The 13,959-nt window shown below is 35.6% G+C and overlaps 1 protein-coding gene across 2 annotated transcripts in view; it reads right to left on the bottom strand.

Annotated features, from left to right (window-relative positions):
* Positions 1-13,959, bottom strand: part of plxna1a (plexin A1a) — a 423,762-nt gene that overhangs the window by 47,180 nt on the left and 362,623 nt on the right. Inside the window, exons 21-22 of one of the 2 annotated variants that reach the window (XM_087307529.1) lie at positions 7,038-7,186; positions 967-1,223 (exon numbers count right to left, since the gene is read on the bottom strand). In XM_087307529.1, coding sequence (XP_087163655.1) covers positions 967-1,223; positions 7,038-7,186 — 406 coding nt within the window. The remainder of the gene's footprint in view (positions 1-966; positions 1,224-7,037; positions 7,187-13,959) is intronic. The other variant, XM_087307530.1, reaches the window with a different exon arrangement.

The following is a 13,959-nucleotide window of genomic DNA, read 5'->3' as shown; positions in this document are numbered from 1 at the left end:
ACTGACATAAAACTCATCCTGCTGGATGTTAAAGAGTCAGGTTAATCTAGTTTACGAATGGCTTGAATGAGCAGATTTTATGCTGTTGGCTGTGCACCTTACTGGAACCTGACATGGCAAACGCTGTGTAAGACACGTTTTCTGCACAAACTCTGCAAATCGGTATCATCTTTTAAATGCTGTTTTATTAAGACAGTTTTACACATTCACCGAACAACATCTTCCTGTCCAAATTATGGCAAAGTTGACCGTGAGAAAGTCATCCGCTGTCCCGAGGCTGTCATGTCTCTGCGACTCCTAGCGAACCCGGAAATATCGATACACTGCTTCGAAGGGCGCTTCCGGTGTTCAATTCCGCTGTGAAAAAGGTCTATTGCTTTCAGTTCTCTAAAGCACGGAACTGCCGGAAATGCGCCAAAATTAGAGTCCGGTGGAAATGCGCCAAAATAAAAGTCATGGCATAAATTTTTGTAAACAATAGCGAAAAGAAAACGAAATGTAAACTAGACTAATAATGCATTATGAAAAAAATAATATGGTTTTATTCAAATGTCCAACATGAACGGCACACTCTTTACACTCTTTAACAGAGGCAGAACAATCAATATTGTATTCATTTGTCATTCAAACTGCACTAAAGTTCTACTGGAAGTGGACTCAGACTAAGGTTTGGATAGCAGCATTCACGTCTAATGAAATTATTACTTAGAGAAATTGCACTAGAGTTTGTTTTAAGCAAACCAAACCTGTCAAATGTGAACACAGCCTCAAGTAGACAGGATTTGGTATCCTCATGTACCCAGTTGCATTCCTACCTCTATATGCTGAGCCAGTATTTTGCAGCTATCTGACTCTTTTAAACATGCAGTTTATGCCACTGTGCCTTTATAAGCTCTAAAGCTCTCTGTTTTGATTGGGTGCCCGTGTGTATGTTTCAGTGTGACTGTGTTATTAATTGTCTCGCACCTCCTGAGCAGCAGTTTGGGGTGGTTCTTGCTCTCCAGGTTCTTGTCGATGAGGTCAGAGAGCAGCTGTTTGAGGACTCCTGTGGCGTACTCCATCTCTCCCTGTAGAGCTGTCATGATGAGCGATGCCACGTTGCCACGGTCACGCATGGAGAAGGAGCGTTGAGCTTCAAGCGTGCGGATAAATGTCAGCAGGAAGTGCTTCTTGGTGAGGAGTTGACCAAATAGAGTCAAGGCCTTCTCGACATTAGCCTGCACCTGTGGAAACACACATGGAGCATTACATTAGACAGCGCAGAATACGATATGACAGATTTGATGTGTTTTGATGAGCAGACTCAAAAGATTCAATTTAACATAAGACACTGAACAATTTAATTAATTTTCATTTAAAAATCCTTTAGAGACCCACAATATTGTGCTCTTAAAAGATTCCGAAGGGGAGGTTTTGCAATGATTTCATAAAAAAACCACCATTAAACCCCAAAGAACCTTCAAGTGAAAACCAATTTTAATAATTTGTTCATTTTCCTTCAGCTTAGTCCCTTATTTATCAGGGCTCGCCACAGTGGAATGAACCGCAAACTATTCCGGCATATGTTTTACGCAGCAGATGCCCTTCCAGCCACAACCCAGTATTAGGAAACACCCATACACTCTCACAAATACACACACTCATGCACTACGGCCAATTTAGTTTCTTCAATTCACCTTTAGCGCAAGTCTTTTGACTGTGGGGGAAACCGGAGCACCCGAAGGAAACCCATGCCAACACGGGGACAACATGTAAACTCCATAGAAAGGCCACCTGGTCCAGCCAGGACTCGAACCAGTACCAGCAACCTACTTGCAGTGAGGGGACAGTGCTAAACACTGAGTCACCGTGTCACCCATGACTTAATGCATGGTGTTTATTTCCCTCTACAATCATATAAAAAGTTGTCAAATGTATTATGTTCAGGGCGGAGATTACTTATGATTTGTAATCAGCACTCATTACACTGAGCCACCTTGCCACAATTTAATAATTTAAACAATTTTAAAAATTCAAACAATTTTAACTACTTTAACACATTTGTATTGACATATTTAACATGTATTACCTTTATCCAGTGTAAAAAAGTTCCTCATTAAACCATAAATTGCAACAAAGAACTTTATTTTCTAAGAGGGTGGTCTAATTTATGACACAGGAGAACATTAATCTACATGAATTTGTAGACACAAGTTTAGGGTTGATGTTTAAAAACGAAACAAAACAAAACAAAACAAAACAAAACGAAACAAAACAAAACAAAACAAAACAAAACAAAACAAAACAAAACAAAACAAAACAAAACAAAACAAAACAAAACAAAACAAAACAAAACAAAACAAAACAACATAAAATAATGATTTAATAAAAATAATAAACAAAAATGCTTTTAACAAAATAAGCCTCTTCTGCTCGCCAAGGCTGCATTCATTTGACCAAAAATACAGAAAACATAAGTTTGGGGTTGTTTAAAAAAATTCATAAAAAAACAACAAACAAAAACGTTTTTATAAAAGAAGTCTCTTCTGCTCACCAAGGCTGCATTTATTTGATCAAAAATATAGAAAACAAAAGTTTAGGGTTGCTTTTAAAAAAATAAAACAAAAAAGTAATAAAATGGAAAAACAAAACAAAAACAAAATTATGATTTAATAAAAAGAATAAACAAAAATGTTTTTAATGAAAGAAGGCTGCATTCATTTGATCAAAAATACAAAAAAAAACAATATTGTTGTAAGTGGGTATATTACAATTTAAACTATTAATCTAAATTATATAATATTTGTTAATATGCTATTCATTTCTTTGATGGCAAAAGCTGCATTGCAACAGCAGTTGATTGGCTTAAAACTACCCTTCGTTTTCTACGAGGGACTGTGCAAAAACAAATCCCCACCCACTACTCAATATTCAGTATCAACATAATGAAAAACGTCTCAGCAACATCTGGTTCACACAAACTTTACATTTCATTAACATAACATATTTCACCCTAAAAATAAACAGATTTGATTTTACTGCAGGGAAAGACATGATTGCTAAGATTTATTTTATTACATCAAGTGATCAACTGTGCGGACAAGACTTTGGATGTGACTGGAATCACATACTTCAATACTATATAATATGTGAAAAACAGTATGTGAGACAAGTAGTATGTCCGCTTTCAAAGTATTTGGGGAAATAAAAAAAAAAAAAAAAAAAAGGGGGCAAGAAGTACCTTCATGATCTACAACTTCGCTTGCACATCCAATGGACACTTCCCTATCCCATAAGGTCATGCAAGAGAATTTATGAATGAGACTAAAGCAGTGCATGTCATGTGATAATGAAAAATGGCGTATGTCTAAATTTCATCCCTTCGCATGCACACTATACACAAAATACATTTCAAATAGTTGTGAAGTACTACTTTATTTATACAGGCTCTCTTTTTACTTTATTTTTTTTTAAAGAAAGTAAATAAGGTCATTTCTGAAATCATCGTTGTTTTAAATGTGTTTGACTGACATATTCTCTCTCTCTGAAATGCAACGTCAAACCCCATTAGTAAAGTAAACAGCATTCAGGCATTGGTCCGCATGAGGGCCGTTTCAGCTCTCTGATTGACATCAAAGGGAATGTGAGATGTTTGCAGCTCTGAACACAACAGAAGGAGATGCAGAGCGAGGCCGAGGTTGAGCTGAAGAAGGACAGAGAGAAAGAGGACAGCAGGAAAGCAGACGTGACCTCGGCGTCCTGGAGTGAAAGATACTGACGTGTCCTTCCCTGACGCGCAGGACGGCACCTGTCACTTTTTATCTGCCCCGCTCTCTCACATATCTTACCTGTACAGTTTTCTGAAACTGCATGTTTATAGTAACATGACAAAAGCAACACATATTAAACATGTTTTACCCAGTCCTGACAAGCTACTGTGAATGGCTACTGATGACATATTTAAATTAAATTAAATTAAATTAAATTAAATTAAATTAAATTAAATTAAATTAAATTAAATTAAATTAAATTAAATTAAATTAAATTAAATTAAATTAAATTAAATTAAATTAAATTAATTCACTTGTTTGCTTATTTTTATTTATTTATTTATTTATTTATTTATTTATTTATTTTTATTTATTTATATATTTTTTATTTATTTGTTTGCTTAAATGTATTTATTTATTTATTATTTATTTATTTATTTATTATTTATTTATTTATATTTGTTTATTTATTTTTACTTATTTCTTTTGTTTCTTTCTTTCTTTTAGTAAAATATAGTTATTTATTTGTCTTTATTTTATTTTCTTTATTTTATTTTAAATTCAAGAAAATATTTTTAAAAAATTACAAACTACAAAATTTTAATATCATTTTATATATATATATATATATATATATATATATATATATATATATATAATTTTTTTTGATTCTCTCGATTTTTATTTTTTTTTAACAATTTTTGTTTTATATTTTTCCCTAACATATAAATTTGGACTACTTTCTTGGGACTTAAGCCCAAACAGAATCTGTGCGCACAGAAATCCGCAGATTTATGGCCCTTCATTTAGTCTATATATTTACTTGCATATTTATTTAATTTATAACTATTCAGATTCCAAATGAATTTCACTAATATTATTGTGATAAAATAATAATACAAATAATAATAATAATAATAATGTTATCAAAGTGTTCATATCATTTGTTCATAATATAGTTTGTAAAGTAATAATTTATGTCTTTTAGAAAATCTTGCTTTGCTTACCAAGTAAGTGGGTCAAATTAGATGTGCATTGTAAGCATTAAATAAAAGTTAAAAAGGTATTACTTTTTTAACTTTTTAGCTAAGATACTCCTCAAAATTATTCCACAAAAATTCATTATACACTGTAAAAAACAACAGTTAACTTTATCAAATGAAATGAATTTAGTTAACTCAAAATTTACTGAAAGCTAATTCTACTCATTTGAAAAGACTACTCATTTTGAACTCAGCATTGAAGGTAATGAGTTAATTAAATACCTCATTACTTCAACTTAAATGGAGTAAGTTTACAGTACTCAATATATATTAGTTTACTCAAATGGATTAAGTTCACAGTACTCATTAGGATTAGTTTATGTACTTAAATGGATTTCTGCAATCGGTTTCCTCAAACGGTTTGAGTTACCCTAACTTTATTGAGTTTTACAGTATATATATATATATATATATATATATATATATATATATATAGAATAAATATATATATAGAATAAATATATATAATAAAAATATAATAAAAATATAATAAAAATATTGTATAGTCTCCTATAGAAAATAATAATTTAAAAGAACGATTTGTGAGCAGTGTACTCATATATGGTAAGCACGATATAGGCTGTTTAAATAAATAAAAAAATCCTAAAAAAAATACACATACAAAAATATACAGTTGAAGTCAGAATTATTAGCCCCCTTTTGATTTTATTTTCTTTTTTGAATATTTCCCAAATGATTTTTAACAGAGCAATGAAATTTTCACAGTATGTCTGATAATATTTTTTCTGGAGAAAGTCTTATTTGTTTTATTTTGGGTAGAATAAAAGCAGTTATTAATTAAAAAAAAAACATTTTTGGGACAAAATTATTAGCCCCTTTAAGCTAATTTTTTTTTCAATAATCTTCAGAACAAACCATCGTTATACAATAACTTGACTAATTACCCTAACCTGCCTAGTTCACCTTATTAACCTAGCTAAGCCTTTTAATGTCACTTTAAGCTGTATAGAAGTGTCTTGAAAAATATCTAGTAAAATACTATTTACTGTCATCATGGAAAAGATAAAATAAGTCAGTTATTAGAAATAAGTTTTTAAAACTATTATGCTTAGAAATGTGTTGAAAATGTGTCTTCCCAGGACAGAACAGAAATTGGGGAAAAAAATAAACAGGGGCGCTAATAATTCAGGGGGTCAATAATTCTGACTTCAACTGTATAAATGAAAATTGAAACAATAACAAAATAAATAATGCTAAGAATAATGCGCTTTGTAATGCTATAAGACCAGCTACTAGATCTAAATATAACTTAAAGCTAACATATAGCTTACTTCCAATGTAGTTTGGTGACGAGGATCATTTTCATAGGCTTGATTTACACTTAAACCTCATTCTGCAAGCTTTAACATAAACCTAGGTAATAAAAAAATCTAACATCTCTACTCAAAACTTTTCAAGGCTAACGCCAAAGCTCCATAATCCAAAGAAATTAAACAAAACCAAAAAAAAAGCAACGAATAAATCCGCAAGAGAACTCCAGAATCAGACTTCGAAGCACACTGCCGTCTGTTATTGTCCCCTTCAGCACCTTATGCACCATGTAACCTGACAAAGGCCTTTTTTTTTTCTTCCTCGACAACACAGACTAATAAAGTGCCTCAATTCTTCTCTGCTGAGCCGAATGAAATTTGCAGCCTCTCGGGGAGGCCGATTGTACTGTAGGTTGCTTTGGGGCGAGAAGCTACACAGAGCAATAAGGGCCTGAGCCGTTCGCATAGGCACTTGATTACGCCGGGGACTCGGGGGCAAATACAGTGAAAACAAACCCCAGATGAAATAATAAACATGCGTTCTGTCCGCGAGCCAACAGCGTGACCTGCCGAACGCAGGCCGCTGGACGTAACATGGAGTATTTAATTGAGCTGACCGCTGCGTTTTCAGTCGTATTGTTTTCTTTTTTGTGTAGATCATTAACATCTGGTTTTATAATACGAGAGGTCACGATCTGTACCGTATTGAACTCCAAATTGCAGGTTCAAAAGGTGATTTTTTTCCACTCCCCATAGAGCCAGCGACCCCATTTATCAAAAGCAAGAGATGTCAAAAAGACAGAATTTACGATATACATTATGTGTGCTGATCACAGCGTTATTGTGCTTTATATGATCTCAGCAGTATGTCAGGGGCCTGATGTTGTTGTTTCTGGTGTTATTAGTGGGGATTTTGGATTGTGTTGTTAGTTCTGCTCTAGGGGTTTTTTCCATGCTGTTGGCGATGTACTGACCCGTACCTCCATCTCCTTGAGCACCGGGTGGTCCTCGATGCCCGGGAACAGCACCCTCATGGCGTAGGTTCGGTAGTCCAGGAACGGGATACCGGCTCCATCTAGCTCCTGGGTCAGTTCGTGGATGTCAGTCTGGAGTTCGGCAAAAGCTGTGAGAAGAATTCATTTGTGAATGGAGTGACATGCTTTTTACCTGTAGTTTGAACAGTAAAACTGGTACGAACAATTAGATAGTTGGTTTAATTAACAGAAAACAACTTGAACACACTGTAAAGGGATAGTTCACTTATTTACTTAGTTCACTCATTATTTATGCTCCCTCATATGGTTTTAAACCTTTGTGAGTGTCTTCTGTTGAATACAAAAGAAGATATTTTGAAGAATGCTGGTTTGCTAACACTCATCAACTTCATCTTCAGTAGGACAAAAAATTTCTTTGGAAGTCAATGAGTGCGCCAAATACCAGCATTTTTAAAAAAATATCTTCTTTTCTGTTTAAGAGAAGAAACTTAAACAGTCCCACCTCCTACTCAATAGACTCAATACATCAACATACTGAAATAAAAGTCTAAGCAACTATAACTTAAATCACACATTCTTATCACGTATTATGCATGCGCATGATGTCACTGTTATAACAGATCCTTGTTTAAGGCATTTACCAAACCTGTCAACACTCCTGCCACCTTCCTTTTTGTTATGTCCTCCACCCGTCCTCACCTTTTTGTTACAGTCTCCAACACCCCAACCCAGTCATCGACTTTAGTATAGTATTTCAGCCGATTGCTGGTTTACGGTACAGTTACTAATATGCATATGTACGTACATGTACTGTATGCAGTCTTCTGTATTTTATACCCGTCTCCTGCTTCCCTCCTGTTTTGTTATGTCTCCTCCAAGTCCTCACCCTTTTGGTACAGTCTTCAAAAATCTCACCAAGTCGTCGACTTTAGTATAGCATCTCTGATCGCAGTCACCGCTCAAAAACCAGTTCATGGTACAGTTACAAATACCTGTATGCACCCCCGTATGTACACAGGCTCCTATATTTCACGCCCATCTCCCGCCACCCTCCCGTTATGTTATGTCTCATCCCTGGTCTTCAACTTCCTGGTATAGTCTCCAACACCCCCACCCATTCGTCAAATTTAGTATAGTATCTCCGATTGCCGTCGTGGTCAATCGGCGAACACGGTCCATGGTAAAGTTTCTAATACCTGTACGTATTCTACTCGACATCCCCCACCACCCCCAGTTCTCAACTTTGATACTCAAGCCCACCCCCAATCACCTGGTTTTTTGGAATTTCAGATACAAAAGTTGACAGGTATGGCATTTCAATGCAATCTCATAGTAATTCATAACGTTTTAACTGATTCGTATGAATTCATACGATCTAATTCATACAATTTAGTATGATTTGCTCATCAGCCAATGACGTTTGGGTTTAGGGGTGGGGTTGGGTGCCACGCCTCCTTTTTCAAATCGTTTATTTTAGTACAACTGAACTCGTCCGAATTCGTACAAACTATCCACTAACATGACAAAACGTAACTTACTTATGTTTTCTGGTGAGATCAGGATATATATCAAGGATGCATCAAACGCATTCTGGAGTGCAGTATGCACTCTAGAAGTCCCAGAAGTCATTGCAGCTAAATAAGGGAGGTGGGAAGTGCAGTATTTTATATAGATTTATTACTAAAGTTTAGAGATATAACTTATTTATCCGAGGAGTTTCCCTAAATGAGATGGTGAAAGTAAACATTAACATGAAAAGGTATTTAGAGTGTTTATTTGCTGAAATTCATATTAAAATCGGTTTTATTTGTATTGTGCAAAGCATATTTGTAAGACTTTTGTGCTTGTTATAAACATTGAAACGAATAAACACAAAATATATTATTGTATGAAAGCTGTAATATTTAAATTATTCACTATAAAAACACATAAGGGTCATGTGATCAGGAAGAATGCAGCATCTCATTTCTCACATGACATGTTCTTGTATTCTCATTGTGTTCTCTTGTGTTCCTGTGTTTACTTGACAAGAAAGTTATCCACGAGAACGCACGTCCGTTCTTTGCATTCTTGGAATTGAGAAACAGCCTGTGTTTCACTACTAAAAGACTAATAGGCTCGCTAAGTGTTAAGAAATTAGAGGTTTCAAATCAAATCCATGTGACGAATTTAATCGAACAAAATATCATCCCGTCAGTACACTCAGTGCTCAAATTTACTCGTTTTAATTCACTCTTTCAAGTGGACTATATTAGTGGACTAACGTAGGGACTAGTGAATGAGGGTAAAGGGAGTGATTTTGGATGTTTGACCACAGAGCATAAGGACATCATGGGTGTGGATCAGCCAGAGACCTGTGATTTACCCTGAGCACAGGCTTACTGAGTCATCAGAGAGAGTAGCAGTACAAACAAACAAAGGCACAGCTAATGGCTAATTAGCGAGCAATCCAGCGCCGGTTTAGATAGTGGTGGCGCTCAGTGGGGATATCAGCTTCGCCTCTCTGCTTTACATTAGCCCAGAAATGTTGCGGACATCACCGTAATTGGAATTGCTTCACTCTGAGAGCTTTCACAACCAAAACCAAATCATTTCTGAATGGAGCTAGCCATCGGCAGCGTATAAAACTTCTCCAGCTTGTTTTGACAAACAGCTTCAGCACTGAAGGAGATGTTTTGCTAGCTGACCTTGCCTCGCCGCTGCCGTTTTTTTCCTGAGAGGCGTAATGTTTTGACCACTACAGCAGGAAGCCTTTAGAAACTGGCATTGGGGCTGTCTGTAATGCCCCTTCGCGCTTCACAATCCGACACGCGCCTCTTCAAATAATGAAGCTAAATTGAATTACAAGGCCATCCCTCATGTTGGAAATCTTTGTTAGGCTTTTCAAGTGCACTTTGACGAGGAAGAACCATTGAATTAAAAGCTCTTTAGGCCTGTCACATTCTCTTTTTTTCTTCCTCATTGGGAGACTGAAAATCCCGTCGGACAGTTCATCTTGAATAATATTTGTGTAGTATTTTTAAGACGAAACGGCGTCTTCTTGGAGTAGGAGCTTCTTGCTATCCGTCTCCCAGCGGACGACGCGGAGGAACAACAGCTGGAGGAAATTATGCATGAAAAGCTCCGCTCCTTTATTAATTACCCACTCATGCAATTAATTGACTTTCTTTTCCCGTGAACTTTGTGTGTCTCTTACGTCTCTTCCCTCCCGCTCTTTTCCAATAGCACAACCAAATTAGTCGTAAACCGAATAAACAAACAGATTGACAGACTTTGCATTGCTTCTGTTTACCCAACACGCGCCTGTTATTGCAAGAAGCTCCCACTGACCACATTTTCATGCGTTTCCCAATGAAGCACTTTATTTAAAGCTCATTTTAATTTGCAGTTAGGGAAGGCTTAAAGCAAATCAGATCTCGGTTATGAGACATTTTATTATGCACAAAAGTATATAATCTAAACCTGAAATCTAAATATAGGTAATTTGTCCCCCCAAAACCTTTCTTCGCACTGTGAAATCTAGACTTGTGTTGAACAAAAAAACTAATTAAAAAGAAACTGTTAAAGATAATGTCTAAAATATTTTTATATATTTTGTTTTTGGTAATAGTAGCTTTCTTAAAATGTTATCAGGATTTATTTTGACTAAAAATTTAATTGTTATATATTATTATGATATTACATTAGTCTTATGTATAAATTATTACTGTATGCGTTTACTTGCAGGTATAAGATTTTATCCCCCAAATCCCTCCGCACTGTGAAAAACTTAGTCGTAAAATAACTTATTTACACATAAATGCACTCATACATACAGTACATACTTATTTGCTTTCATTAATTATTATTTTATTAAAATATTACTTTTAATTTGAATTACTTTATTATAATATTACATTGTATAGCTTTAACATATTGTTGTGACTGATTTGATATTATTGTTTTATATGTTTATATTTAAATCCAAATTAATACCTAATGAAAATTAATAACTTCAAAATGAAAATGTAAAAATTTATAAATTTAATAACTAATTACACTTGGCACAAAATGGGCCAAGACGTGTTTGCCACAATGTTTTGCAATTTTCAGACCAGCGCAACCATAATTTTTCCATTTTGCGCCACGTTGTTTAAATAGTAAATCCATTTGCGCCACTTTATGGACTCATGGGTGTTACAATAAAGAAAAGAGGTGTGTTTAGACCAGGGAGGTCCAAAGTCGGTCCTGGAGGGCCAGTGTCCTGCTGAGTTTAGCTCCAACTTGCTTCAACACACCTGCCAGGAAGTTTCTAGTATACCTAGTAAGAGTTTGATTGCCTGGTTCAGGTGTGTTTGATTAGGGGTGGAGCTTAACTCTCTAGGACATCGGCCCTCCAGGATCAAGTTTGGACACCCCTGGTTAGACGCATTGTTGGCGTGTTGTTATTTTGAGGAACTGAAAAAGACTGCGCAATAAACCAGCTGAAAGCTGAAATGAAAAACAATTAAAAGATTAAAATATTACAAAATGATTACTTTCTACATAAATATAAAAAACACTACCTCCATGCCTTCATTATCCCCGGGGGCTTTTTTCAGTTTATTCACGACAACTTGCTTTTGTATAATGTTATTATTAGTAGTAGTAGTATTTATTATATGCATATTTATATTTGTTTTATTAAAAACAAGCTTAAAGTAGATTTGTCCACCTGTCAGGTTTTGGACCATATAGGGCATAAGACGAGTGTTTGGATAACTCTGGCTTTTGACCACACTTCGTTATTATTGTTCATTTATTCATTTGTAAACAAATGCCCTAAACAAACAGAATTAAATATGTAGGCTAATGGATGCCTTCAGTGGAGTGCATACAACACAGTTTCCTTATCCATAAAAAAGAGAAAGAGAAAGTAGAGGCCGAATGGAGGAGGTTCGTTCTTTATCTTTGCGCTGCAGATGGTCTTTTTAACTGTTTTCTCGCGAGTGAAGCGTTTAGTTTTTCCACTTACAAAGTCCACCATGTAAATAGCAAATGTGCCATGGCGTGATGCAAATGTCTCTTAAAGGGAATAGGAGATTAGACTTTGATTGGTTTAATGCACGTTATGCTCAAAACACACCCATAACTCATTAAGAGAATAAGCACAACCCTATTAGACCATGCGCAGCGGCGCAATGTGTATTTTTCCGTTCCTAAAATAGCAAAAGTGGATTTGGATACGGCCTTAAAGCTCTTGCGCCATGTTCTTTAGACTTTGCATCTAGATTGTTAAAATAGAGCCCATTTAGTCTTTGCTAATAGTAGCTTTCTTGGTTTTTAATTTGACAAAAAATGTATTATTATATATTATGCATCCATCCATGTTATATTTATTTGCACTTAATAGTAGTAGTAATATGTTAAGTGCAAATAAATGCGAGAGATCTGCAGAGTGGATGGCAACATCTACAGCCTGAGGTATTTGTGCTGTCCATTACGTTACAAACCACAGGAGAGGGCAAAAATTATCAAGGTGCTTCAGGATTGGCCTGCCCAGTCACCAGAATGAACATTATTGAGCATGTCTGGGGTAAGATGAAGAAGGAGGCATTGAAGATGAATTCAAAGAATCTTGATGAACTCTGGAAGTCCTGCAAGAGTGCTTTTTTTACCATTCCAGATGACTATAAATAAATCATTGCAGAGATGTATGGATGCAGTCCTCCAAGCTCACGGGAGTCTTACAGAATAATAAAAGGCAGACCTTACTATTCAAATTAAAAATCCTGATTAAAAATCAAGGCATGATCATATTTTATTGTGGTAAAATAAGCATAATCTGGAGGCTTTTATATAAGCCACTTCTCATTAAAAATTATCAACTAAAAGTCAAGTTATTAATTGTTGTTCCTAAAGCTTCAATAGGTGACAAGATTTTTTGTATTGTATTTTATAGCATTATTTTAAGAAATGCCAATGTTCCCTCATAACGATTATTGGGGGAGAAAAATGTTTATAACGATTGTATGTAATTTTGTGAAATATGTCAGTTTTGGACAGCTGAGCTTCACTCTTTTCCAGCCCATTACCTGACCCTGTTGACCTCATTGGGGTGGACAGAAGCAGCGGTTCCAGAACTTCAGGTCATTACCAAGCAAATCCATCCCCAGCCCGAGCTCGAAATAACCAAGCTAAGGTCATAAATATTTTGCAGAGGTTGTAAATAATGTCAGCGCATATGATCCAAATAAAATATTGATGCACAGCCTGAATGGTGTAGCGCTAACAAACCGTTCAGGTTGTCGGCTAATGAAGGCGGTCGGTCGCCAATCAGAGTGAATCCAGCTTAAAGAACATGACAGCTAATCAATGCCAAGTGCTTCCTTCACTCATTTCTTTCATCATCCTCTCTCTGCCATTCAGCCTTCTCTTCCCCCTTTGCACTGGAAAAGCAGTGTTTGTTAGCTAGCTTTAGCCACGCCGCCACGTTTCATCCGCCTGACAGGGTTGTGACCAGGAGAGCCGACAGTGCTAAGATAATGGCCAATTAGACCCAGTGCATCTCGATGAGCCTGGCAGACTGTGGCACTGCAGACCTTTATGGCGAATGGGGAACTGGACAAAAAGCAAATGCCAGAACAGTGTAGCCCACCAACACCTACCTGTTACCAGGACATACAATGGAGACCAGAGAACAAAAGATGGTAAATGTGGAATTTGAAAGCAGGACCTGCAGGTTTCATTGATTGATAATCATTATTTTATCCATCCATCCATCCATCCATCCATCCATCCATCCATCCATCCATCCATCCATCCATCCATCCATCATTTTAATGTACTTTTTAACTTACATTATTATTTTTATCTATAATTATTAGTTAATTTTTTTATTTTTTTATTTTATTTCTTTTATTTAATTCTTCTATCTATCATC

This window comes from Danio rerio, chromosome 23, assembly GCF_052040795.2.
Source record: "Danio rerio strain M-AB ecotype USA chromosome 23, GRCz13ab, whole genome shotgun sequence".
In the NCBI taxonomy this organism is placed as follows: domain Eukaryota; kingdom Metazoa; phylum Chordata; class Actinopteri; order Cypriniformes; family Danionidae; genus Danio; species Danio rerio.
The sequence above is the reverse complement of the archived record's forward strand: the minus strand, read 5'-3'. Positions and strand labels throughout refer to the sequence as shown.